Source organism: Urocitellus parryii, chromosome 5, assembly GCF_045843805.1.
Source record: "Urocitellus parryii isolate mUroPar1 chromosome 5, mUroPar1.hap1, whole genome shotgun sequence".
Lineage (NCBI taxonomy): Eukaryota > Metazoa > Chordata > Mammalia > Rodentia > Sciuridae > Urocitellus > Urocitellus parryii.
In genome coordinates, this window is record NC_135535.1 from 37,119,982 (window position 1) to 37,141,297 (window position 21,316).

The 21,316-nt window shown below is 33.7% G+C and overlaps 1 protein-coding gene across 36 annotated transcripts in view; it reads left to right on the top strand.

Annotated features, from left to right (window-relative positions):
* Positions 1-21,316, top strand: part of Ppfia2 (PPFI scaffold protein A2) — a 453,020-nt gene that overhangs the window by 417,231 nt on the left and 14,473 nt on the right. For 19 of the 36 annotated variants that reach the window (XM_026391438.2, XM_077799255.1, XM_026391439.2 and 16 more), the window contains 5 exons: positions 3,885-3,966; positions 7,104-7,304; positions 17,276-17,338; positions 18,416-18,445; positions 20,020-20,213. In XM_026391438.2, coding sequence (XP_026247223.1) covers positions 3,885-3,966; positions 7,104-7,304; positions 17,276-17,338; positions 18,416-18,445; positions 20,020-20,213 — 570 coding nt within the window. The remainder of the gene's footprint in view (positions 1-3,884; positions 3,967-7,103; positions 7,305-17,275; positions 17,339-18,415; positions 18,446-20,019; positions 20,214-21,316) is intronic. The other 17 variants (XM_077799256.1, XM_077799257.1, XM_026391437.2 and 14 more) reach the window with 4 other exon arrangements.

Here is a 21,316-nt window from a genome sequence, read left to right on the forward strand (position 1 = left end):
TCTGATATGTGAGGGTTCACACATTTTCGGGTAAATAGATGGAGTTAGAGAAGATCATGCTAAGTGAAGTTAGCCAATCCCCCAAAAACAAATTCCAAATGTTTTCTCTGATATAAGGAGGCTGATTCATAGTGGAGTAGGGAGGGGGAGCATGGGAGGAATAAACAAACTCTAGATAGGGCAGAGGGGTGGGAGGGGAAGGGAAGGAATATGGGGTTAGAAATGATGGTGGAATGTGATAGACATTATTTTCCAAAGTACATTGGTATTAATATACTTTGTATACAACCAGAGATATGAAAAATTTTTGTGCTCTATATGTGTAATAAGAATTGTAATGCATTCCACTGTCATATATAGATTAAAAAATAATTAATAAAAGAAAGAAAACATAGAAGGAAAAAATCTAGTCTAAATTTTAAAACTGAAATTCAAGCTCACAACTACAATGATGTATAAGTATCCTTTGAGAAACGTTTATCTTAGGAAAGAAAAAGTGTTTCTTCAGTTCTAAATAGAAAGATAGTTTTCTAAATCAAATTTGGAATAGGAGGGCTGGGTTATGGCTCAGTGGTAGAGAGCTTGCCAAGCATGTGTGAGGCCCTGGGTTTGATCCTCAGCACCACATACAAATAAATAAATAAAATAAAGGTATTGTGTCCAACTCCAATCAAAAAATAAATATTAAAAAATTGTAGTAAGAGAACTGATCATAGCCTCACTCTGAGAACTGCCTCTTGGCCTTTAAAAGGTTGAATATCAGCTATAAAGAAAATGTATTCCAGACTAAATACCTTCTCACACATGGACTGATCAAACCAAGAATACCAGTATATCCAAAATCCTTGTCTGCAACAAATCAGCTTTTTATTTAATATTTCCTAAATAGTTTAGAGCACTATTTTCTGATAGCAACAACTAAGCCCCATACAGTCAATATTATCCTTAATAGTCTGGTATAAGATTAAATATTAGACTCAGTGATTTCTTACATTTACAACATTGCCCACATTGCTTTATTTTTCTAAAATTACTTCTCTCCAAAGCCAGCATGTCCACATCTTTCTTTACATGAGTGATACTTCCCTTGGGTTAAGGACAAGTAAGTCTGGAGTTACTCTCCTGTAATACCCAGACCTGGATATAGCCCAGCCATCCACTTTTGGGCTCGAGTGTGTCTTCCTGATCTGGGGTGTATCATATTAAGGCTTCTGCTTAGAGTCAGATCTAACTATAAGAACAGTGTTGCTGGGTGAGAAGAGAGTTAATTCAGGTGAGATATGGAGAGTGGAGCGGAACCCACTCAGTGAGACAAGGAGTTATTAGAGAGTTATGAGCAGTGAAGTTATATGATTAGATTTAAGTTTTAATAGGCTCACTCTGGCTTTTATAGTAGTTTTTTGTTTGTTTTTGTTTTTGTTTTAGGGAACTGGTAAGAAGTTTCAAAATTAAAGGGGTTTAACATTTAAAGATGGTTTTTGTACAACTTACATAGTTCCCGTATGAAAATGTTCCTTGATTATTAGTGTGTGTTTACTTACTTTCTCACTAAACTAATAAGAACATTGTAACTGTATCTTTGTTTCTTCCCATTTATTACCATGTATCTATTATAACTAGACCTATTCTGTTACCTATTGAGTATAATGTTACAACTCTAACAACATGCTCAGACTCTGTGGAAAGACTATTCTAAATTTTCTTGCACATAGTCCATGTTACGTTCTCTCTCTGCACCTTCACCATTACTGCTTATCCTGCTCATAGTGCTATCTGCATATCAGTCCTACTTGCCTTTCAAAGTTAGCCTTCACCAATTGTTTGCATTATTGTTAAAGAAGATAATGATTAATAACAACCAAAATTCCATAATCAGATTGTGCATCCCTGAGTTTAAGCAAATATTTGTATGCTGTATGTTTTTAAACAGTTTCATGTTTGTTGATTTAACAGGAGATCTTGAGTCAATTAACTGCTGGCTCCAAAACAGGGTCTTCTGCTCCATTTTTCAACCTGAGCTCAAGTCTTAGCTCACAACAGTGAGTTAAGCACCTGCTTGTTTGTGCTTTGATCCTTCAATCCAATTTTATAAATATATCTACCACAGTGAAACTAAGCTATTCAAAACTGATTTTCAAAGAAGGAATGTAACTGGGATGCCCAAAGGAATGGGTGATGGTAGAGAAACCAAATAAGGAGATGCCTGTACTTCAGATTCAGGGTACCAGAGTTCTGGATAGCTTATACACAGAACTTACTGATGCCATTTACTCAAATGAAACACCAGTTAATTTATGTGTCTCTTCAGCCACTAAAGCTGCAAGTTTTGCTTTGCCCCTTGCTACATTTCTATGCAGTTTTGTTGGCTGCCTCTATTACAAACACATGAAGTTCTGGTGTTGGAAGTAATTTTTACCATATATTATATGAATATAATTTATCCTAAGAATTAATAAATAGTAGGAAATAAATACTGTATCTGAGAGTTCATGTATACTATCTGTGATGTATTTCAAAAAATGAAAGACATACATTCAAAATAAAGCAAGTATCATACCATCATTTGAGTCTAGGATTATGGCATATATAGATACAGAGAATGTATTTCTAAATATTTTCCTGGCCAGATATACAGCACTTTTAATTTCAATGGAAACACATTCCTGCTGTCTCAATAAGGAGTGATCTTAAGTTGATTTAGTAAGTGTACATCAGCTCTAAATTCTCAGTGGTAGGGACAGTGGACTTGTAGATGCATTTGTTGGGGCTCTTTACATTATCTTGATATCAAAAACAACCATTTATATTCATTGAAGTATTTAACTTTCTTTAAAAGCAGCAGTGATTATAAATGAAAATACATATACTGTTGAATTTTATACTTTGCTTTTTAGTGATGTAAATCAATTTGGGTTGGAGTTCTTATGAAATGAGATATGGTTTTCAGCTATCTATGAGTGGCCAAGAGGTCAGAGAGTGAGCAACAATATGGACAGGTGGCAGTAGCACACGCTTGGGCTTGGATGACTTCAGAGCAGAGCAGACCCTTAGAAGTTGCAAACTGGAGGCCACAGACAGTAGAATGGTTTCATTTTATAGTCCTTTGTTTTTTCCTTAAAAAGTTTCATCCTTTCCTGAGTGTCATAGCCTCTGTGCTCTTGGTTGTCTTCTTTGCCTGGTTTACCCTTTTATGGATACTTCACTTGTGACCAAATACATATTCCATTTTTCTAAAGATCTGTGTTGTATTCAAAATGTACATTGCCTAACTGTTGGGGAAGCTGTTGTTATATAGTCAATAGATTAAGTTCATTAATAATATTGTTCAAATCTTCAAAAACAATTGAAATGTAGTCTTACAATCCAAAGAATTAATTTCTAAGTTACTCATGAGCCCAGAGGTTAGACTGAAATCAAGTACACTATGAAAAATGGGGCCAAAATGACCAAATTCATTTTTTTATTTCTATAACCAAATATGTTCTCTGCCATTGAGATGGTAATGAGAAGAGAGAAGGGCAGATGAAATAAGACAGATTTAGATCTCATAATATATGATTGAATATGATTATGTGACTCATATTAAAGGGATAAGATCATTGCTGATAGTATAATTCAGATTCTTAGTTCATTAGCACATAACATTCAAATTTAGTGAATAAATGTTAGAGAAGATCAGTTTTAGATATCAATGTGTCACCCTTAATAAAATCAATGTGTGGTCTGCTTATATTACTCAAAGGAAGAAGAATTTTGTTTATTCCGTGCCATCTCATTAAAAGTTATAAAGGATCATTGGTTATTTTAAAATAGTGTCATTAAAAATAAACACAAACATCTTTTTTTCCATATTACTGACAAATGATCTTTGCTGTATACTTTAGGCATGAACTTCTTGAAGAAGCTCGGAGGAAAGGATTGCCTTTTGCCCAGTGGGATGGACCCACTGTGGTTGCTTGGCTAGAGGTGAGAAAATCAAACTAGAAGTTCCTAAGTCAATCACTACTCATTAATAGTTTTTAGAGATAGGTAAAGATAGGTTTCTGGTTTTTTAATTTTTTTTAATTTTTTAATTTTTTAATTATTTTTTATTATTATTAGTTGTTCAAAACATTACAAAGCTCTTGACATCATATTTCATACATTTGATTCAAGCAGATTATAAACTCCCATTTCTACCCCGTATACATATTGCAGATTCACATCGGTTGCACATCCACTTTTTTACATACTGCCATACTAGTGTCTGTTGTATTCTGCTGCCCTTCCTATCCTCTACTATCCCCTCTCTCCTCCCCTCCCGTCCCCTCCCATCTTCTCTCTCTACCCCATCTACTGTAATTCATTTCTCTCTCTTGTTTTTTTCCCTTTCCCCTCACTTCCTCTTATATGTAATTTTTGTATAACAATGAGGGTCTCCTTCCTTTACCATGCAATTTCCTTTCTCTCTCTCTTTCCCTCCCCCCTCTCATCCCTGTTTAATGGTGATCTTCTTCTCATGCTTTTCCTCCCTATTCTGTTCTTAGTTGCTCTCCTTATATCAAAGATGACATTTGGCATGTGTTTTTTAGGGAATGGCTAGCTTCACTTAGCATAATCTGCTCTAGTGCCATCCATTTCCCTGCAAATTCCATGATTTTGTCATTTTTGGATCCTAGCTTAACAATGGACTAGAATTGCTCATAGAGGAATTATTTGCCTTATCTGGGGGACCTGGGAGCACTAGGATTTCACTCTGACACTTTCCTGTGATTGTAGCAGAACACAGCATGCAGTGGGGTAAAAGGAAAGGTCTAGAGCAGTAGAAATAATTATTGATCCACCTTTTAATTGTTGTAAGAAAGTACCTGTTCCAATCTACTAGTCCACATTAGCAGAGAAGACCTATCTTCTGTTATCTAAGATATGAAGTCCACCCAATCATAAGGGAGCTGAACCTTCACTTTTTAATTCTTGAACGTGGTTCTTACAGGTCTAAGGATCAGCGAGGTTTAGACGCTTGGCATTAAGGAGAAGACATATGTCTTAGTTCCCTACTGTGTCGAAAATGAAGAAAAAATCAGTTTAATTCATGTTCACTCAACCTATTAATAAATAAAGTTAATTAATTAAGTTTAGTTCAAGTTAATTAAATAAGAACCACATTCAGCATTTTCCCAGAATATAATGTTCTGGAGAAACAATGTATGACTGGGGTGGAGAGCAGGAGACACAGACACTGACAGGGAGGGGAATATTTATTAGACTGCAGAGGGCCCCTTTATGTTATGTATGAGTGGTGGTCACTGTCATTTCCATTTAGTTCCCTAGTGTGGGCTGCTGCTAGCAACACTAGAAGATGTTAATAGAGGGGAAAGCAGAATCTATGGTTTTCTTGCTTTATAAAGGCAAAAACACACATTGTTTTAAATGGCTTGGGGTTATAAAGTCACATACCTCATTATCATATATCCATATATAACTAATCAATGATGAAAAAAATCAAAACTCACTTTGGTTTAGAAAAGTAGATTAGTGTAGGTATAAAATCATACTTTGCATTTTTTCTTAGACTCAACTGAAACAAGTCTGTTTCTTTTATTTTATTCTGCCATGTCAGGGAAATTTTAGCATATTAGACATCAGATCTGCTTCTTCCAAACATGTCTTTAGAATTACTGTATTTTAAAAATCAATTACAAGACAGAATGCTTAAGACATCACACCTGAAAAGTGATAAGAGTTCTTTGTTCAGATTTCACTTCAATAAAATGAGCTGCAGTTTGACAGAGTTCGCTGCTATTTTGGCAAGTGATGAGCAAATCCTTCAGATAAAAAAACAGATTTACTGGCATTAAGGTGCTAGGAAATGACAGGCAGTGCAGTTGGTGCTAATTAAACCTATCCTGAGCATACAGATATTGCTCATAATGTGATTCCTAATGTGACTCAAATTATAAAGTGGAATAAGAAAGATGAATCAGCTGGTGCTCCAATGAATGAGAGCTCTTAATGTTCACCTTCCACTTCCTGGAGTTCAGAGTCTCTAAAGAATGTTGTATAGGAGGGAGTCTGAAGCTTTGCAAACCATTTATCCACATCAAAAACTCTTTAAAGTGCCATCACAAAGAACACTGGTAACAATGCATAGACAAGCATTTGGACAACATTAACCAGTGTGGAGATCTTAGAAGAGGGGTACAGAATCATTAGGGTCTAGTGAAAGTGTATTTAGATGTTCATTTTTTTGTATTAAAATACAAAATTATAAATGTACTAAGTTTATAAAATTAGTTTGAATTTATAAAGTAAGAGATCAGTCCCATTTCCCATCATCAGTAATGTATCTGTCACAGTAAGGTCAAGTTTGCAGGACAAATTTGCAGGATCAACTATATAGTCATTGTGCTCAAGTTCTCTCTGTCCTTTTTCTTATTTCCATCACAGCCCCAGCTATACTGCTTCAGAGATTTGGCTTTTTGTTTCTGAACTCCCCCCACCACCGCCTTACATAGTTTTTTAATATCATAGATTTTATAGATTAAAAGGATGCCTGTATAGTTATCAACTACTGAGTAACAAATTATACCAAAACATGGCATTCATTACTTCAGGGCTTCTGTGGGTCAGGTATTCATAGGTAGGTGGAAAGATGATTTAGCTACCCTGCATGGTTTGTTTGAAATCACAAGGCTGGAGATGGTAAAACTGTCTCATTCTGTAACAAAATTTCTCCAAACTCAGAATTTCAAAGGAAAATTATAAATTGAAGTCACATTAAACAAAAATGGATTGAACCCATTGCTAAATTCAACTTATAGCTCTTCTTCTTGCCCTTATACATAAGAGGGGATTTGATGCAGATTTCACTTTTATATACGAAAACACCACAATTTCAAATCCTGGTTCCATTACTACCTCACTGGTGTTTTTGAACAAATCACTTAATGTCTCTGTGCACCTATCTCCTCCAGGGAGAATAATAGCCTTTATTTCATGGGGTATGAGCAATAAATGAGTTCATAGATGTAAGGTACTTAGAATAATCCCTGGAATATAAAAGACACTAAAAGGTTAGTTATTGTTATTTTTACAAACTGATTGTGTTTTATCTTATCCAACAGCTCTGGTTGGGAATGCCTGCCTGGTATGTGGCAGCTTGCCGAGCCAATGTGAAGAGTGGTGCCATCATGTCTGCTTTATCAGACACCGAGATTCAGAGAGAAATTGGAATCAGCAATCCTCTGCATCGCTTAAAGCTCCGATTAGCAATCCAGGAGATGGTTTCCCTAACAAGTCCTTCAGCTCCTCCAACATCACGAACTGTGAGTCAATTTATGCTCTACCCTTCCTCAGTGCTGGGCAAATAGCAGCATGTCTAAGTCCACAGAGCAAAATGTGACAGCACACATTTCAATGTCAGCATGAATTATTTCTGAAGAGATTTAGCTTGCTCTTCATTAACCTTGCTGCTACTTTTAATAGGTTTTCAATTGAGGAGCTGTGATTCATATCAGACTTGAAGGCTGCAACCAGAACAGACTTCTGAGCTAGCATTTAGACTAGAGTTTAGATTTTTCTACTGAGCATCAAGATCCTGAGTGTACTGTTCTACGGGGTTTTCTTTTCTTTATTATTCCTTTATTTTTTAAAAATATAATCCAGAATCTTAGGGGATGGAGCTATCAGCATTAGTGCTTTCTGAAAATGCAATACTAACTACTAACTTTTAAGCAATTTCATTATGATGAAACTATATGAGGACTGATGATTTGTAAATACCAAGTAGAATGCTTCCCTTCAAAATCTGCTTACTTGTAATGTATAAATCACCAATCCATTTTATAATTTGTCCCTAAACATTAGGTAAATTAACAAAAGAGGCAGGCATCAATGATGAGAACTTAAAACACAAAGAGAAACTCAAAAATAATACTTCGTTCTTTCTTTATTTCATTCCCGAATTACATATTTTGTTGATAAAGGATATGGTTTCTGATGTTAACAAGATTCTACAATACCTTTTTTTCTTTTTTTTTAATTTGTTCGTCTTAGGTATACATGACAGTAGAGTGTATTTTGAAATATTATATATACATGAAATATAAATCCCTGTTCTTGTGGTTCTACGGGATGTGGAGTTACACTGGTCATGTATTCATATATGAACATAGGGAAGTTATGTCCGATTCATTCTACCAGGTCTTATACAACATAATAACATATAGAAGAATGAGATAAATTTGGAAGTGGGTAAAAGTCAGAAAAGTGATATTTTATTGCAGTTCTCAGGCACAAAATTAACCTGAAGATAACTTTTTTATATATAGTCTTAAACAAATTTAAGGAATTTGCTTCATCTCTATCATATTTATACTATTTTTCTTTCCAATATTTTAGATTCTAATGACATAAATTCAAGGTCAAATTTCAAAGACTTACATCTATTTTGCATAATTCCATTTTAATGTCTTTCTAAATACCATGTAGGATATATATATATATATATATATATATTATAATACATATATATATATACACATACACACACACAAACATATATGTATATGTATATATGTATATGGATGTATACATACATATATCCTATAAATAAACTAAATATATATACTTCATCATAAAAACTCTTAACTATAATATTATTTTTAAATGAAGATAATAGCTCTTTACTGTAGCTAGAGTACTGCTTGAGCAATACTCATAAATTCATAATACACCTAAAATTAAAACTGAAAAGGCCATTAAATTGTTGTAAATAATTTCAGATCTGATGAATTTCCTGACTAATTTTAGCTGAGAAAAGCATCACAACTGGTTTATTTAAACACTCTCTTCTGAAGATCACGTGTTAAAAAAAAAAAGCCTTCAAATTCTGCATAAATTACAGCAAAGTCCCAAATTCTAGATTAAAAAATTAGATATACTTTTATTATTTTTATTTAACAACAGGATTCATTCCTTAATGGAAAAAAATAAGCACTATTTTTCTAAAAATGTTTAAACAGAGACAGTTTTAACTACAAAATATTAATGATAAGACTACACTCAATGGTTTACAGAACAGGAGAAGTGGAGAGAGCTTATGAAACTCTTCTGGATCTCACCTCAGTCCACCTCAAAGGCTTTTTTCCTCAGATTCAGATTCCAACAATGCAGAATTACTTTCAGTGTCTTAAATTTCTGTACCACTTATGAGCCTTTGCAATAGCTTTTTCTGCAATTGCTCACCTGGAACTTTCTTCCCACCAGAATCACAAGACACCTCACAATCCATCCATCCAGAGGTATCATATAATGCCTCTGAAAAGTCTCTGCTGAACTTGCAGAGTCTGGATTTGGCTCCTCTCCTGAGTTACCATTGTTTATTTATGGAAACCATTTTAAAGTTCTCTCTTCTTGATTCATCACCCAGAAGACCAAGCAATAATAGTATAAATGTTTATTATTTAACATAGCACATTATTGAATCCTTCTCTTTTGACATTTAGTAACAGAATATGATTATATTCCTCATTTCATTAAATATTAAATTTCAATATAATTTTTAATTTCTGTATATCTTTATGGAGACACTATCGATATTTTTCTTGTATAATAATTTTCATTATGTGTAAAATTTGTACATGTAACATATTATTGCATGACCTATGTTTATTTGCATAGCAATATTTGTATATAGAGCATTTATATTCTTAACATTTATAAATTTAATTTCCAAATTGCTTTGTGTTGCCATTTTCCCTCTTTTTGTCAGCTTCAGTTAAAATTACTATTAACAGGGCTGAGGTTGTTGCTCAATGGTAGAGTGTACTTGCCCAGCACACGGAAGGCACTGTGTTCCATCCTCAGCAACACATTAAATAAATAAATAAACAAACAAACAAATAAAGTTTAAAAAAAATACTAGAAAAGTTGAATTTTTAAAATGTTTTGTTTGATCTAGTACACACACAGATTGTCTATTCCCAACCTTTTCAGTTTTCCCTTAGAATTACAGGAATATTTATCTTTTTATTAATTATAAAAGTTCTTTATTCACAGGGGATATGTGCCATCTGCCAACTATTGATGCAAGATACATGAGACAAGTTGTGTCTCAAGTTTTAAAAATTATATACTAAATTATTCTTTTACCCCATTTACATGAAAAATTTACTCATTTCCCATATATTACAAATAAGTTTTGCTTCATGAAACAAAAGGTTCACATAAAATTGTAGTCTGTTGATGAGGATGTGGGGGAAAGGCACAAGCATACATTTCTGGTGGGACTGCAAATTGATGCAACCAATCTGGAAAGCAGTAAGGAGAGTCCTTAGAAAACTTTGAATGAAACCACCATTTGACCCAGCTATCCCACTCCTTGGTTGATACTCAAAGGACTTAAAAACAGGTACACATCCACATCAATGCTTATAGCAGCACAATGCACTAAATTGTGGAGCCCTTCAATAGATGAATGGATAAAGAAACTGTGATATATATATATATATATATATATATATATATATATATATAATGAAATATTACTCAGCATTAAAAGAGAATAAAATTATGGCATTTTCATGTAAATGGATGGAGTTGGAGAATATCATGCTAAGTGAAGTAAGCCAATCCCAAAAAACCAAAGGCCAAATTCTCTCTGATAAGTGGATGCTGATCCATAATGGGGGTGAAGGCCATGGGGAAAATAAAGGAATTTTGATGGGGCAAAGGGGAGGGAGAGGTGGGCAGGGGACATCAAGATGGTGAAATGAAATGGACATTATTCCCCTAGGTACATGTATGACTGCACATATGGTGTGATGCTAAATCATGTACAACCAGAAATGAAAAGTTGTGCTGCAATTGTGTACAATGAATCAAAATGCATTCTGCTGTCATATATACCTAATTAAAATTAATTAATTAATTAGTTAGTTATATCTAATTTAACCAGACATATGCCTGAATTCTCAGATACCTGGGAGGCTGAGGTAGGAGGATGGCAAGTTTGAGGCCAACTTCCTCAATCTGGGCAACTCTGTTTCAAAATAAAATAAAGAGAGGCTGGATATGTTGCTCAATGTAGAGTGCTTACCTAGCATGTGCAAGGCCCTGGGTTCAATCCCTGGTACCACACACACACAAACACACACACACACACACACACACACACACACACACACACACACCTAATTCATAAAACAAAGATTGACGTCTTAAATATTACCTAAAATTATGATAGGATTTATATGTAGAAAATACAAAAGCAATTTGTGTTTTAAAAGAAATGTTGTCATATCTCTAAGAACACTTATATTAGTTCGAATCATGGAAACATGATTGTATCTTTGTGTTCCCGTGTTTTAGTCAGGAGTGTCTATCTAGGATAGGTGTGTGTGTGTGTGTGTGTGTGTGTGTGTGTGTGTGTTAGGGCTTTCTGTTTTGTTTTGTTATTAGCTGACTAGAGCTTCAGTCTGATTCTGCCTCCTTTCCTGTCTAGATGAAATGAACTGAACCCCACAAGGAAAGTCTGAAGGTCACCTTTATTATTTCCTTGGGCCAGCCCTAATCTTCCAGCTTTCTTTTTCTTTTTCCTAAACTACTATTACTGAGGAAGACCTTTTACCTAATTGAATAGGGATGGAAATAATCAGCTAATTAAAATTCAGATCAAGAGAGATGTCACAAAGAAAAAAAAATCAGTCTTTTATCTTAAGTAGAAGTATTCAGATACTCAGCCATTTGCAAATTTAGAGGATGCCTCTGGGACTTAGAGTAGTTTCCAATGCCTGGAGTTTCACATTATCTATGACCTCATTCAGTAAGTCTTCCCTTTTCCTAGTTCAGCTTTTTATTGATGTTATTATTTCTTTACTTTTAAGTGATAACTTCTAGATAACTCAAAGAGATATGTGAGTGCAAATCCTTCTGGACAGTTATACTTTCCTCCTGGAACTTTGATAAAATTGTATCTCATTGATTTTGTGTTTTCAGATTTGCCTTTATCTGGTCTTTTCAAATAATTTGACTTCCTGTTTATATGTGAGCAAAAATACTTTTTTAATGTAATATTTATTTAAATCACATAATCCGAAAAAGAAATAGCAAGTGCAGTGGAAATAAATAGACTTGGAAACAAAGATGAATGATCTTTGACAACCATATTTTTCAACAGTTTTGTACAAAAACATAAGGGATAAAGCAGGCATTAGGTCCCACAATGTATAAGGGAAATAAAAAGTATTTATTGAACCAAGGATTTGCTTCAGTGGAAGTTGCTTAGTAAAGTTTCAGCAATAGAAATCAGTGGAATTACAGCAAAACCAACTTCAATAATCAATAACAATGGCTAAAAGTCAGCCACTGTTTTGAGTTTCTTGTAATAACTCATCCAAGCTTCATGTTCTCACCCTATGAGAATGGGACTTTTATTTGCCTCTTTTACAGATGGGGAAAACAGATATAGAGAAGTTAAGTGACTCCTTTAGGGTGACACTCATGTGTCCTTTGACCCCAAATGTGAGCTCCTTCTTTCCTTCTCTGCACGGGTTTTCCTTCTTTCTTACTGCATTCTTTCAGCCTGCTTTGATCCTCTTTTCATTTTTACTAGCCTCATAAGTCTCAATACTGAGTATAAAATGAGGTATAATTAGATAAATTAAATAAATGAGAAAAAAAAGCTCTTAAAATGAGAAGCAAAAATCCAAAGGGGGAGAAATATAAATCTAGACATTGAAGTGTAAAATGTAAATTTCAAGTTACTTTAATTTGTAATTCAATTACAAATTACAGTATAAAACAATACTTAAAAATGACCTAGGTCATAACAAATGTTACTTAGAACACTATAAGATTTAGGATGATTCTGAGATCTAGCTGATATTTACTGATCCTGTATCTCTGACAGCAAGAGAGTTTTCCTGTGATTCATTTTCATTAGTTGTTCCTTAAGTTCATTTTAATATTTATTCTTCTGTCATAACTTTTTCAGAATGATTTAATTGGGCAAGAACTTGAATTCTTCATATTAATTAGGACTTTTCTCCTCAGTTCTCCTTTGATAATACTTTCTAAGTACTCTATCTGTACTAAAATGTGGCATTTATACACAATGGAGTATTACTCTGCATTAAAAAATGACAAAATCATAGAATTTGGAGGGAAATGGATGGCATTAGAGCAGATTATGCTTAGTGAAGCCAACCAATCCCTAAAAAACAAATGCCAAATGTCTTCTTTGATATAAGGAGAGTAACTAAGAACAGAGTAGGGATGAAGAGCATGAGAAGAAGATTAATATTAAACAGGGATGAGAGGTGGGAGGGAAAGGGAGAGAGAAGGGAAATTGCATGGAAATGGAAGGAGACCCTCAGGGTTATACAAAATTACATACAAGAGGAAGTGAGGGGAAAGGGAAAAATAATACAAGGGGGAGAAATGAATTACAGTAGTGGGGGTAGAGAGAGAAGAGGGGAGGGGAGGGGAGGGGAGGGGGGATAGTAGAGGATAGGAAGGGCAGCAGAATACAACAGACACTAGTATGGCAATATGTAAATCAATGGAAGTGTAACTGATGTGATTCTGCAATCTGTATACGGGGTAAAAATGGGAGTTCATAACCCACTTGAATCAAAGTGTGAAATATGATATATCAAGAACTATGTAATGTTTTGAACAACCAACAATAAAAAAAAAAGAGGCAGATGAGGCACCTCTAGGCTAGCACAAGATTTAAGGAAGTTCCAATGGTCAGGTGCCAAACTTGCATTTGAACCACACTGAAAGTGAGTGCTTACTTAAATTGAGCAACTGGGCATTTCACTTGCTGAGTCCCAGTCCTGTGTCCTACTATACTATAATTTAAAGTTCTCCATATTTTTCTAGTATGAAATATGTGCTTTTAGTTTCACTTAAGAGATGAAGAATCTGAAATTTAGAGAGGTTTAGAAAGGTCTCAGAGTAGTTAATACAAAGGGCCCATTCTAGAACTCAAGCCTCCTGATGATAATTTGATAACAGGAATTGAATTTTTATAAATCATCTGTTAGGCTCAGATGATATTAGCCATAAGAATGACAACTATTTTGCATTCCCCAGTTCAGATATTTGAGGGGTTGCAACACAGGCTGCCAGCCACGGTGAGTAAATGATGCTCAGGGCTCTCAGAGGACCACAGGCAGTTTCTGTGAGGTTTCTTCTTTATGCTTTTCCAGCCCACTGTTTGTATTTTCTTTACCTTTGATTCCATGGCACCTTATGTCTTTGGTTGCTCAAAGCCCCTTGTTGTAGCTATTCTGTTAGAGACATTCTTCTCTGAAACTCTGGGCTCTAAACTGCTCTTTCATAATACAACCAGAGGAAGGTGGAAAGAACACAATCTGAATATTTCACTTACTTTATGTGGACTTGCTTGTAAAAGAAGCTCATTAAAACCTCAAATATTGGGTTGTGTAGCTAGCTAGCTTGTGGGTTACTTTACTAGATTATAGGCAGGCAATGCTCTTTACAGGTAAAACCCCACATCAAATGGGAACATCTGACATACAACAACATTTGCCAACAATATTTCAGCAAAATGCCCTGGATATATACTCATTTTTTTCAAGTAAAGATAACAGATTATAAAACATACTTTCCAGCATGTTCCAGAATACAGTGGTAAACTGGCAAACATAGGCTTTAAAATAACCTGAGAGAGACTATACAAATTTCTATTACAATATGAGATAATACTAGACAAGTTTCTTTTGGAAGGAGTGACATTTTTATTGTTTGGATACAGAAGTAAAGTAGAAGTTACAGAAACTAGTATAAATAGGACTGGCTTAAATGATTTTTTCCCTCAAATATTCATCATTTTTGAACAAAACTACAGCCACTCTGACAAAGCACTGTGATCAACAGGTATACAGAGATTGTAACAGATGAGTTTGAAGTCTTCTTAGTACAGTACACTCTTCCTAGGTCAATAAATACAATTATCTTCCAAATGATCTGTTGTTTAATATATGCCTATACAGCTGTCTGTTTATAATGAACACCATTCCAAAATCCTTGTAGAAGAGAGGGATTTTAAGTGACAAAAATGGCTCCTGTATTCTAAAATATGTTTTCTAAGAGTGCACATATTTTGCTTATAGGGAAAAATGGGCTATCCTTCAAATTCTAAAGCAATAAGAGAATGAGAATTTTATACATGTGATATCTAACATTTGGAATTATGATTTACTTTTCATTATAAATCTCTATTATCCAACTCCCTTTGTTGCCCAAATATATATCTTAGCCTGTCAGACACACACACACACACACACATCATTTATATGATATTTCATTTATATAAAATTGTATTCAACAATTTAGTTTATATATGGTCACTTTTTAAATTATATTGAATTACATTATTTATAATATGAAGAAAGTTAGCCATGGTATTATGCAAGTGGTAGAAAAGGACATAGTGAATTATAGTGCTGACTTACACATGAGGTTGGGCATCAATTTTGCTGTTTCCAATTCTTTAAAATTGGACCCATTCCGAAACAAGTTACAAGTCAAATCATAAAAAGTAAATTTCATGAGTATTTGGGCAACCTTGAAGTATTCTTAAAGACATCCCAGTGAAATGGTAGATTCTGATAAATGGTAGAATTTGATGCAAAGTGTTTACAATAACCAGTACTATAAATAATGTACTGATTCTATATGTTATTATACGGACTTTGAATTAGAAATTGTTCATTATTCAGTATATAATGTTATGGAAATTGTGGTCAGCAAGAGACCAAGCACCACTGGGCAGGTTGGAGAATCAGGTTTATTTACTCCAGGGGACCCAGTTGAGCTAGCTAGTGCTCTGAAGGTCTAGGCCCAGAGTTGCAATTACATGGGACATTTATAGGAAATTTGACATCATTTCTTAACCTTTACAACATTGGTGAGTTTGAATTCTTGGCCTATGTGTCCAAAGACCATGCACAAGGAATTTGCAACAAGTAGTTCACAGGTGTAGAACAAAGACAGTAAAATACTTGCAAGTAGCCTTTACCACAGGCAGCAGTCACTCAAGATGACTTGAGTTTATCTCCCTAAGAATTATATTTATAAGAATTAAGCCTACAAGTTTATAGTTTAGGCTGCAGTTAATTTGCATGTAACTGACAAGACAATTTATACTAGCAATTAAGTGATGAAGCTACATTCCTACAGCGATTCAGAAAATTACAAATTATAAGAAGAAATGACTCTTCACAGAAACCTGTTGAATCTCTGGCCTTTAAAGCCTGACTTAGAGGTGTTTACATTTCATGAGGGAGTCATCAGACTCCTAGAGACAACTTTTTACAATCCAATATATAAGGACCAAGGATTAATTAAGCTCCCTGTAGAGAAGCTGACAAAGGGAGTGGGGGAAATTAACCCTTTCCCCAGGTGTTGGTTCTTTATCATAAGGTTATTAAAATTTCACTTTATTATCAAGTTTGGTTTCTCCATCACAATAGAACTAATATCAAATATTGACTTATTTAGAAATCAAAGGGGGCTTCATAATATGATAGTTTTTTTTTTTTGCATTGTAGAATAGGATTTTTTTCCTTCTATAATGGTATAGGATACTGTTGAAGAATAAGGAAATGTATAAGTTTTGCAATTTGACAGTTAATTTTAGTGAGGGTAAAAATATCTTTATTAAATAAAAATAGCATTTTATTTCTTTTTCATTTATAAGAATACAGAAAAATGACATGAATCCTGAATTGCAAAAGAAAAAAATCATCTGGAAAAAGCTGATGCTGATTCCCAGACAGGTTATGATAGCACTTTCAGCTTTATATTGACAGTCATTTTTTTTCTCTATCCAAGGACACTGATGAATCAAAGTTATGTGAATGAAATTTTGATAATAATGCAACAAACCATGTGTTCCATCATTTTTTAAAGAAAAAAATAAAACTGCATTCTTCTCTAATCAGTTCTTCATTATTTCAGAAATGGAGCTCTTAGTTATATACCTTTGAAATGCAAATTTTGATACTTCCCTTTTTCTGATTAATAATCACAGAAGTGTCTTTGAAAGCTATCCCATTAGCTTCACTGCAAGCCTCTGTCTATTTAATCCCCTGTAGTAGAAGAAAAAGGGAGCCCTGAGCCAAACACCCAGGCTGTCTGTCCTGCATGCTACTAGGGCAGGGGCACTGTGGCCAGCTGAGATGCTGTTACTCACAGAGGTGCTGCCTTTCTCTTTACTCTCTTGCCTCCTGGATTCCTTGCTTCTCTCTGGGCTCCTCCCTAGCCTTCAGGCAACGTTTGGGTGACCCATGAAGAAATGGAAAATCTTGCAGCTCCAGCAAAAACGGTTAGTCTTTACCGCTTTATTGAACCTGAAGGAAAGTTATTTTACTGCTATTTGTATTTAAAAACTAATAATTTTTAGGTTGCTTTTATATGACATGCAAAGATAACTAATATTTTTGTTACAATTTTATTTTACAACACTGATATGACATATTTAAATGAAACAGTGTTGGACTGCCATAAAGTAGCAAATATTGTAAGTTTGTAGTATGCCAACAATAAATACTTGCCATCGGGTACATTAACAGGTCTCAGCATATTACCAGTCCAAATTAAGCTTGTTATAGAAAAGTTTAGATTGAATCCTCATTTAAAAAAATAATTATGTAGTTTCTTAAGCTTTAGCATCTCAGTTATTCAAAAGCACAGTTTTTAATTACTTCTTGGGACCTCTACTTATCAATTTTTAAAACACAATGTTATACGTAGTCACTTTTCATATAAAGTTAACATTTTAACTTTAGCCACTTCTTTTTTAATTCAACGTCCTTTAAGTTTTATCTCTATTTGGAACATTGATTTTCTAGAAGTTTATGATGGATAAAATGAAATTTCAAATACTAATTTCATTTTTTTGGTTTAGTTTTGCTGTACTTGATTTTTGTTTTATTTTGTTGGCTGTTGTTGAAATCCATTTGATTACCACAAAGTATTAAAAATATAGTTACTCTTTTTGCTTCAGTAATGTATTTTGTGTAATATTTCTCTATCATATATATGTAATTATATATTATCAGAAGTTTGTATTATAGCACATTACATTTGGAAAATTATATGCTGAAGAATTAAGTAGATTTGGAATGACCAGATCAAATGTTTGCAATATCATGAAAATCCATTATGTATAAATATATTTAAAATTAAATTAGAATTAATTCAGAGCTATATTGTTGCCCTGTATTCCCTCTTGATCTGGGAGATTAATAGTTGTACATTGTAGTAAAAATCTATATATATGCTTATGTAATGATAACATTTTATATAAAAATATTGCTTTTGCTAGGAAAAAATTTCTGTATTCATTTGAAATTAACTTATATTTACCTGCTTTATTAATCATTTCCTGCTGCTAACACAGAAAGAATCTGAGGAAGGAAGCTGGGCCCAGGTAGGAAATTTATATGCTTTAAGCCAAGTATCATTTAGTAGGCTATGAGGATAAAAACTAGAAAACTACCGTAAGTCATATTTTAAATATTTGAAATTTTTACTTATCTCAATATTAAGCTGATATAGATGCTTAAATCTATGTTACATGTGTCTTTTTAAATAGGATATTTTGCAAATAATATCATAATCATTTCATAACTGGTTTCTATGGCAGGGTAATTTTATTTCTTCCCCAAAGAATGATCTGTAACTTCAGTATCTCTGAAATCACCCCTGGATGTATTTTAACAGGAATCACTCAAGTTGGATCTATGGGGGGAAATTTAAAAGGCTAATTCAGAGTTCTATAAGCTTTAAGGTATCCTGTAGAGTGTATGAGGACTGGGGCTCATACAGGTGTATGAGGGACAGGTGTCAGCACTGCAGACTGCATGTCAAGAAGACACTGCCTTTTACTACAGTGACCATAGGCAACAAGCATCTATGCTTTCAATAAACATGTTTGTAAGGAAGCTGCACATTTTCTACAGTATTTCTAGATGTTAGATAACTAAAAGAATAAACGTGTTATGATCAGCATGATTCAAACGTGAACATGAGAAAAGTTTGAGTAATATTATTAGGATCTATATTTAAGCATATTGTCATAACTTAGAATTACATTGAATTTTGATCTTATTAAGAGTTTTATCAATTTTAAAAAAGGGAAGCTCCTAGATTTTCACTAGGTATGTAAGTTAGAAGTATGAATTTCTGGTTTGATTTTTATGTAGTAAAAAAACATGTATAAATAGAATTTTATAGGAAATTCTGTATTAAGAGAGAGATAAAAATATCCTTTAAAAAATGAGTTTAGTGGTGATCGTTGATTTGATTTTTATTTTAGTAGTTATACCAGTATTTTGCAAGTTCAGTTCTTATTACTATATTAAAGAATTAGATTGTCTTTCATAGTTTTGAATCATGCCCTACTTCTTTAAGTACAGTTTAAATTGATTGATTTCTAGAAAGACCTTCAATTATGGTCTTTATGAAATGCTACCCACATGCTCTTCTAGGGAATAATAATTTTGATTTAATGCTTCAGCACTCTGTCTGCCTAACCTCATTGCTCTTTTCTCTATTTGTTGAAGCTTTAATTTCATATCCAGGTTCACTACTACACTGGCAATGGTTGCATTGAAAAGAGGGAAATGTTGGAGTACTGGCTGACAGATATAAATAAAGTTAAATAGACCCATTAATATAAAGAAGGAATCTTGAAGCTCAAAACTCATAGTATATCTCTAATTCAAATTTATTTATTAACAAATTACATATTTAGACAAAGTATAATTCCTTTTGATAATGTAAAGTGAGCAATCAATTATGTTCTATAGGAAAATAATTTGATAAATGTAGTCTGAGTTCCATTTTGTATGAAAGTAAATTGAATATTTATAGGCATAATATTATTTCTCCAGTGTTTTCATGTCAGAGTAATTAAATATCAGTTATAATAATGGATAATATCCTCCAATTACCATCTCACTTTATTGGTTAAGAAACTTGACTGCTATAAAACAATTCTAGTGTCCGGTTTTTCTACAGACCCTGGCTTATGGAGACATGAACCATGAATGGATTGGAAATGAATGGCTTCCCAGCCTGGGGTTACCTCAGTACAGAAGTTATTTTATGGAATGCTTGGTTGATGCAAGAATGTTAGATCATCTAACAAAGAAAGATCTTCGTGTCCATTTAAAAATGGTGGATAGTTTCCATCGGTAGGTGTTTGCCAAAGAATATTAAAGTGAAACAATAAATAATGTGTATGTTATTAAAACAAAAATAGATGTTTGACACATAAAAATGTGCTATTCAAAATATCTATGTTCATCTACTTGGAAAAATATTTCCAGGCAGCAGGGGACAGAGATTGCAATGTAGAGCTGTGTTTGTATTATATACCCAAAATTTGTGGAAATGTTGCCAACAGAAAATTTAATTTTCATAGAGCCTAAGTTGATTTTGGGGGGGCTGAATCTTTAGGAAATTCCATGTTTGTAGGTTTTCTAGGTGTATATATATATTTATATGTATATATATAATATATATGTAATATATATTATATATATTAAAATTGTTTATTAATAATAAGTAAATATTTGTTATTTCAACCCTATAAATATATGTAGTTATAATTTAGGGACATACTTGAAAATGCTTGAAAAAGAATTCTTCTATAAAGGGCATATTTATGCCTTTTGTTTTTTAGTGCTTTTGCATATTTGTACATCAATTTTCAAAACAAAACAAAACACTTGATTGTGTTGCTGGATATCTATGAGGACCCAGATGATTGAAATGCAATCTCCTTGTTTACCAGGTAGCTGGCAGAGGGGCCTTACTATACTAGATCATAAGTGCTATGTTGCAGCCTGATATCCTCCTACTCTATGTTCCAGAAGGTATAAATTGGAGATGGAGGTGTTGACAGGTCTGGTTTCTTCTGAGACCTCTCTCCTTGACTTAATAGGCACCTTCTCTTTGTGTCCTCATGTGATCTTTCTTCTTTGAGTCCCTGCTAATGCTGTCTCTGTTGGCATTTTTCCTCTTATTAAAAACACCAGTCATTAGATTGGGAACCACCCTAGTGGTTCCATTTAATGTAATTACCTTTTTAATATCCTCATCTCCATATACACTGACATCCTCAAGTATTGGGGATTAGAGCATCATTGTATGAATTTGGGGAGAACATACTTCAGCCCAGGTGCAGGTTTCCCTCCCTCCCTTCCTCCCTTCCTTTCTTCCCTCCTTCCTTTCTCTGATTCTGAAATATTTAACTCAACATTGTTTTTATTAAAATGCAGAGCTTAGAAATGCA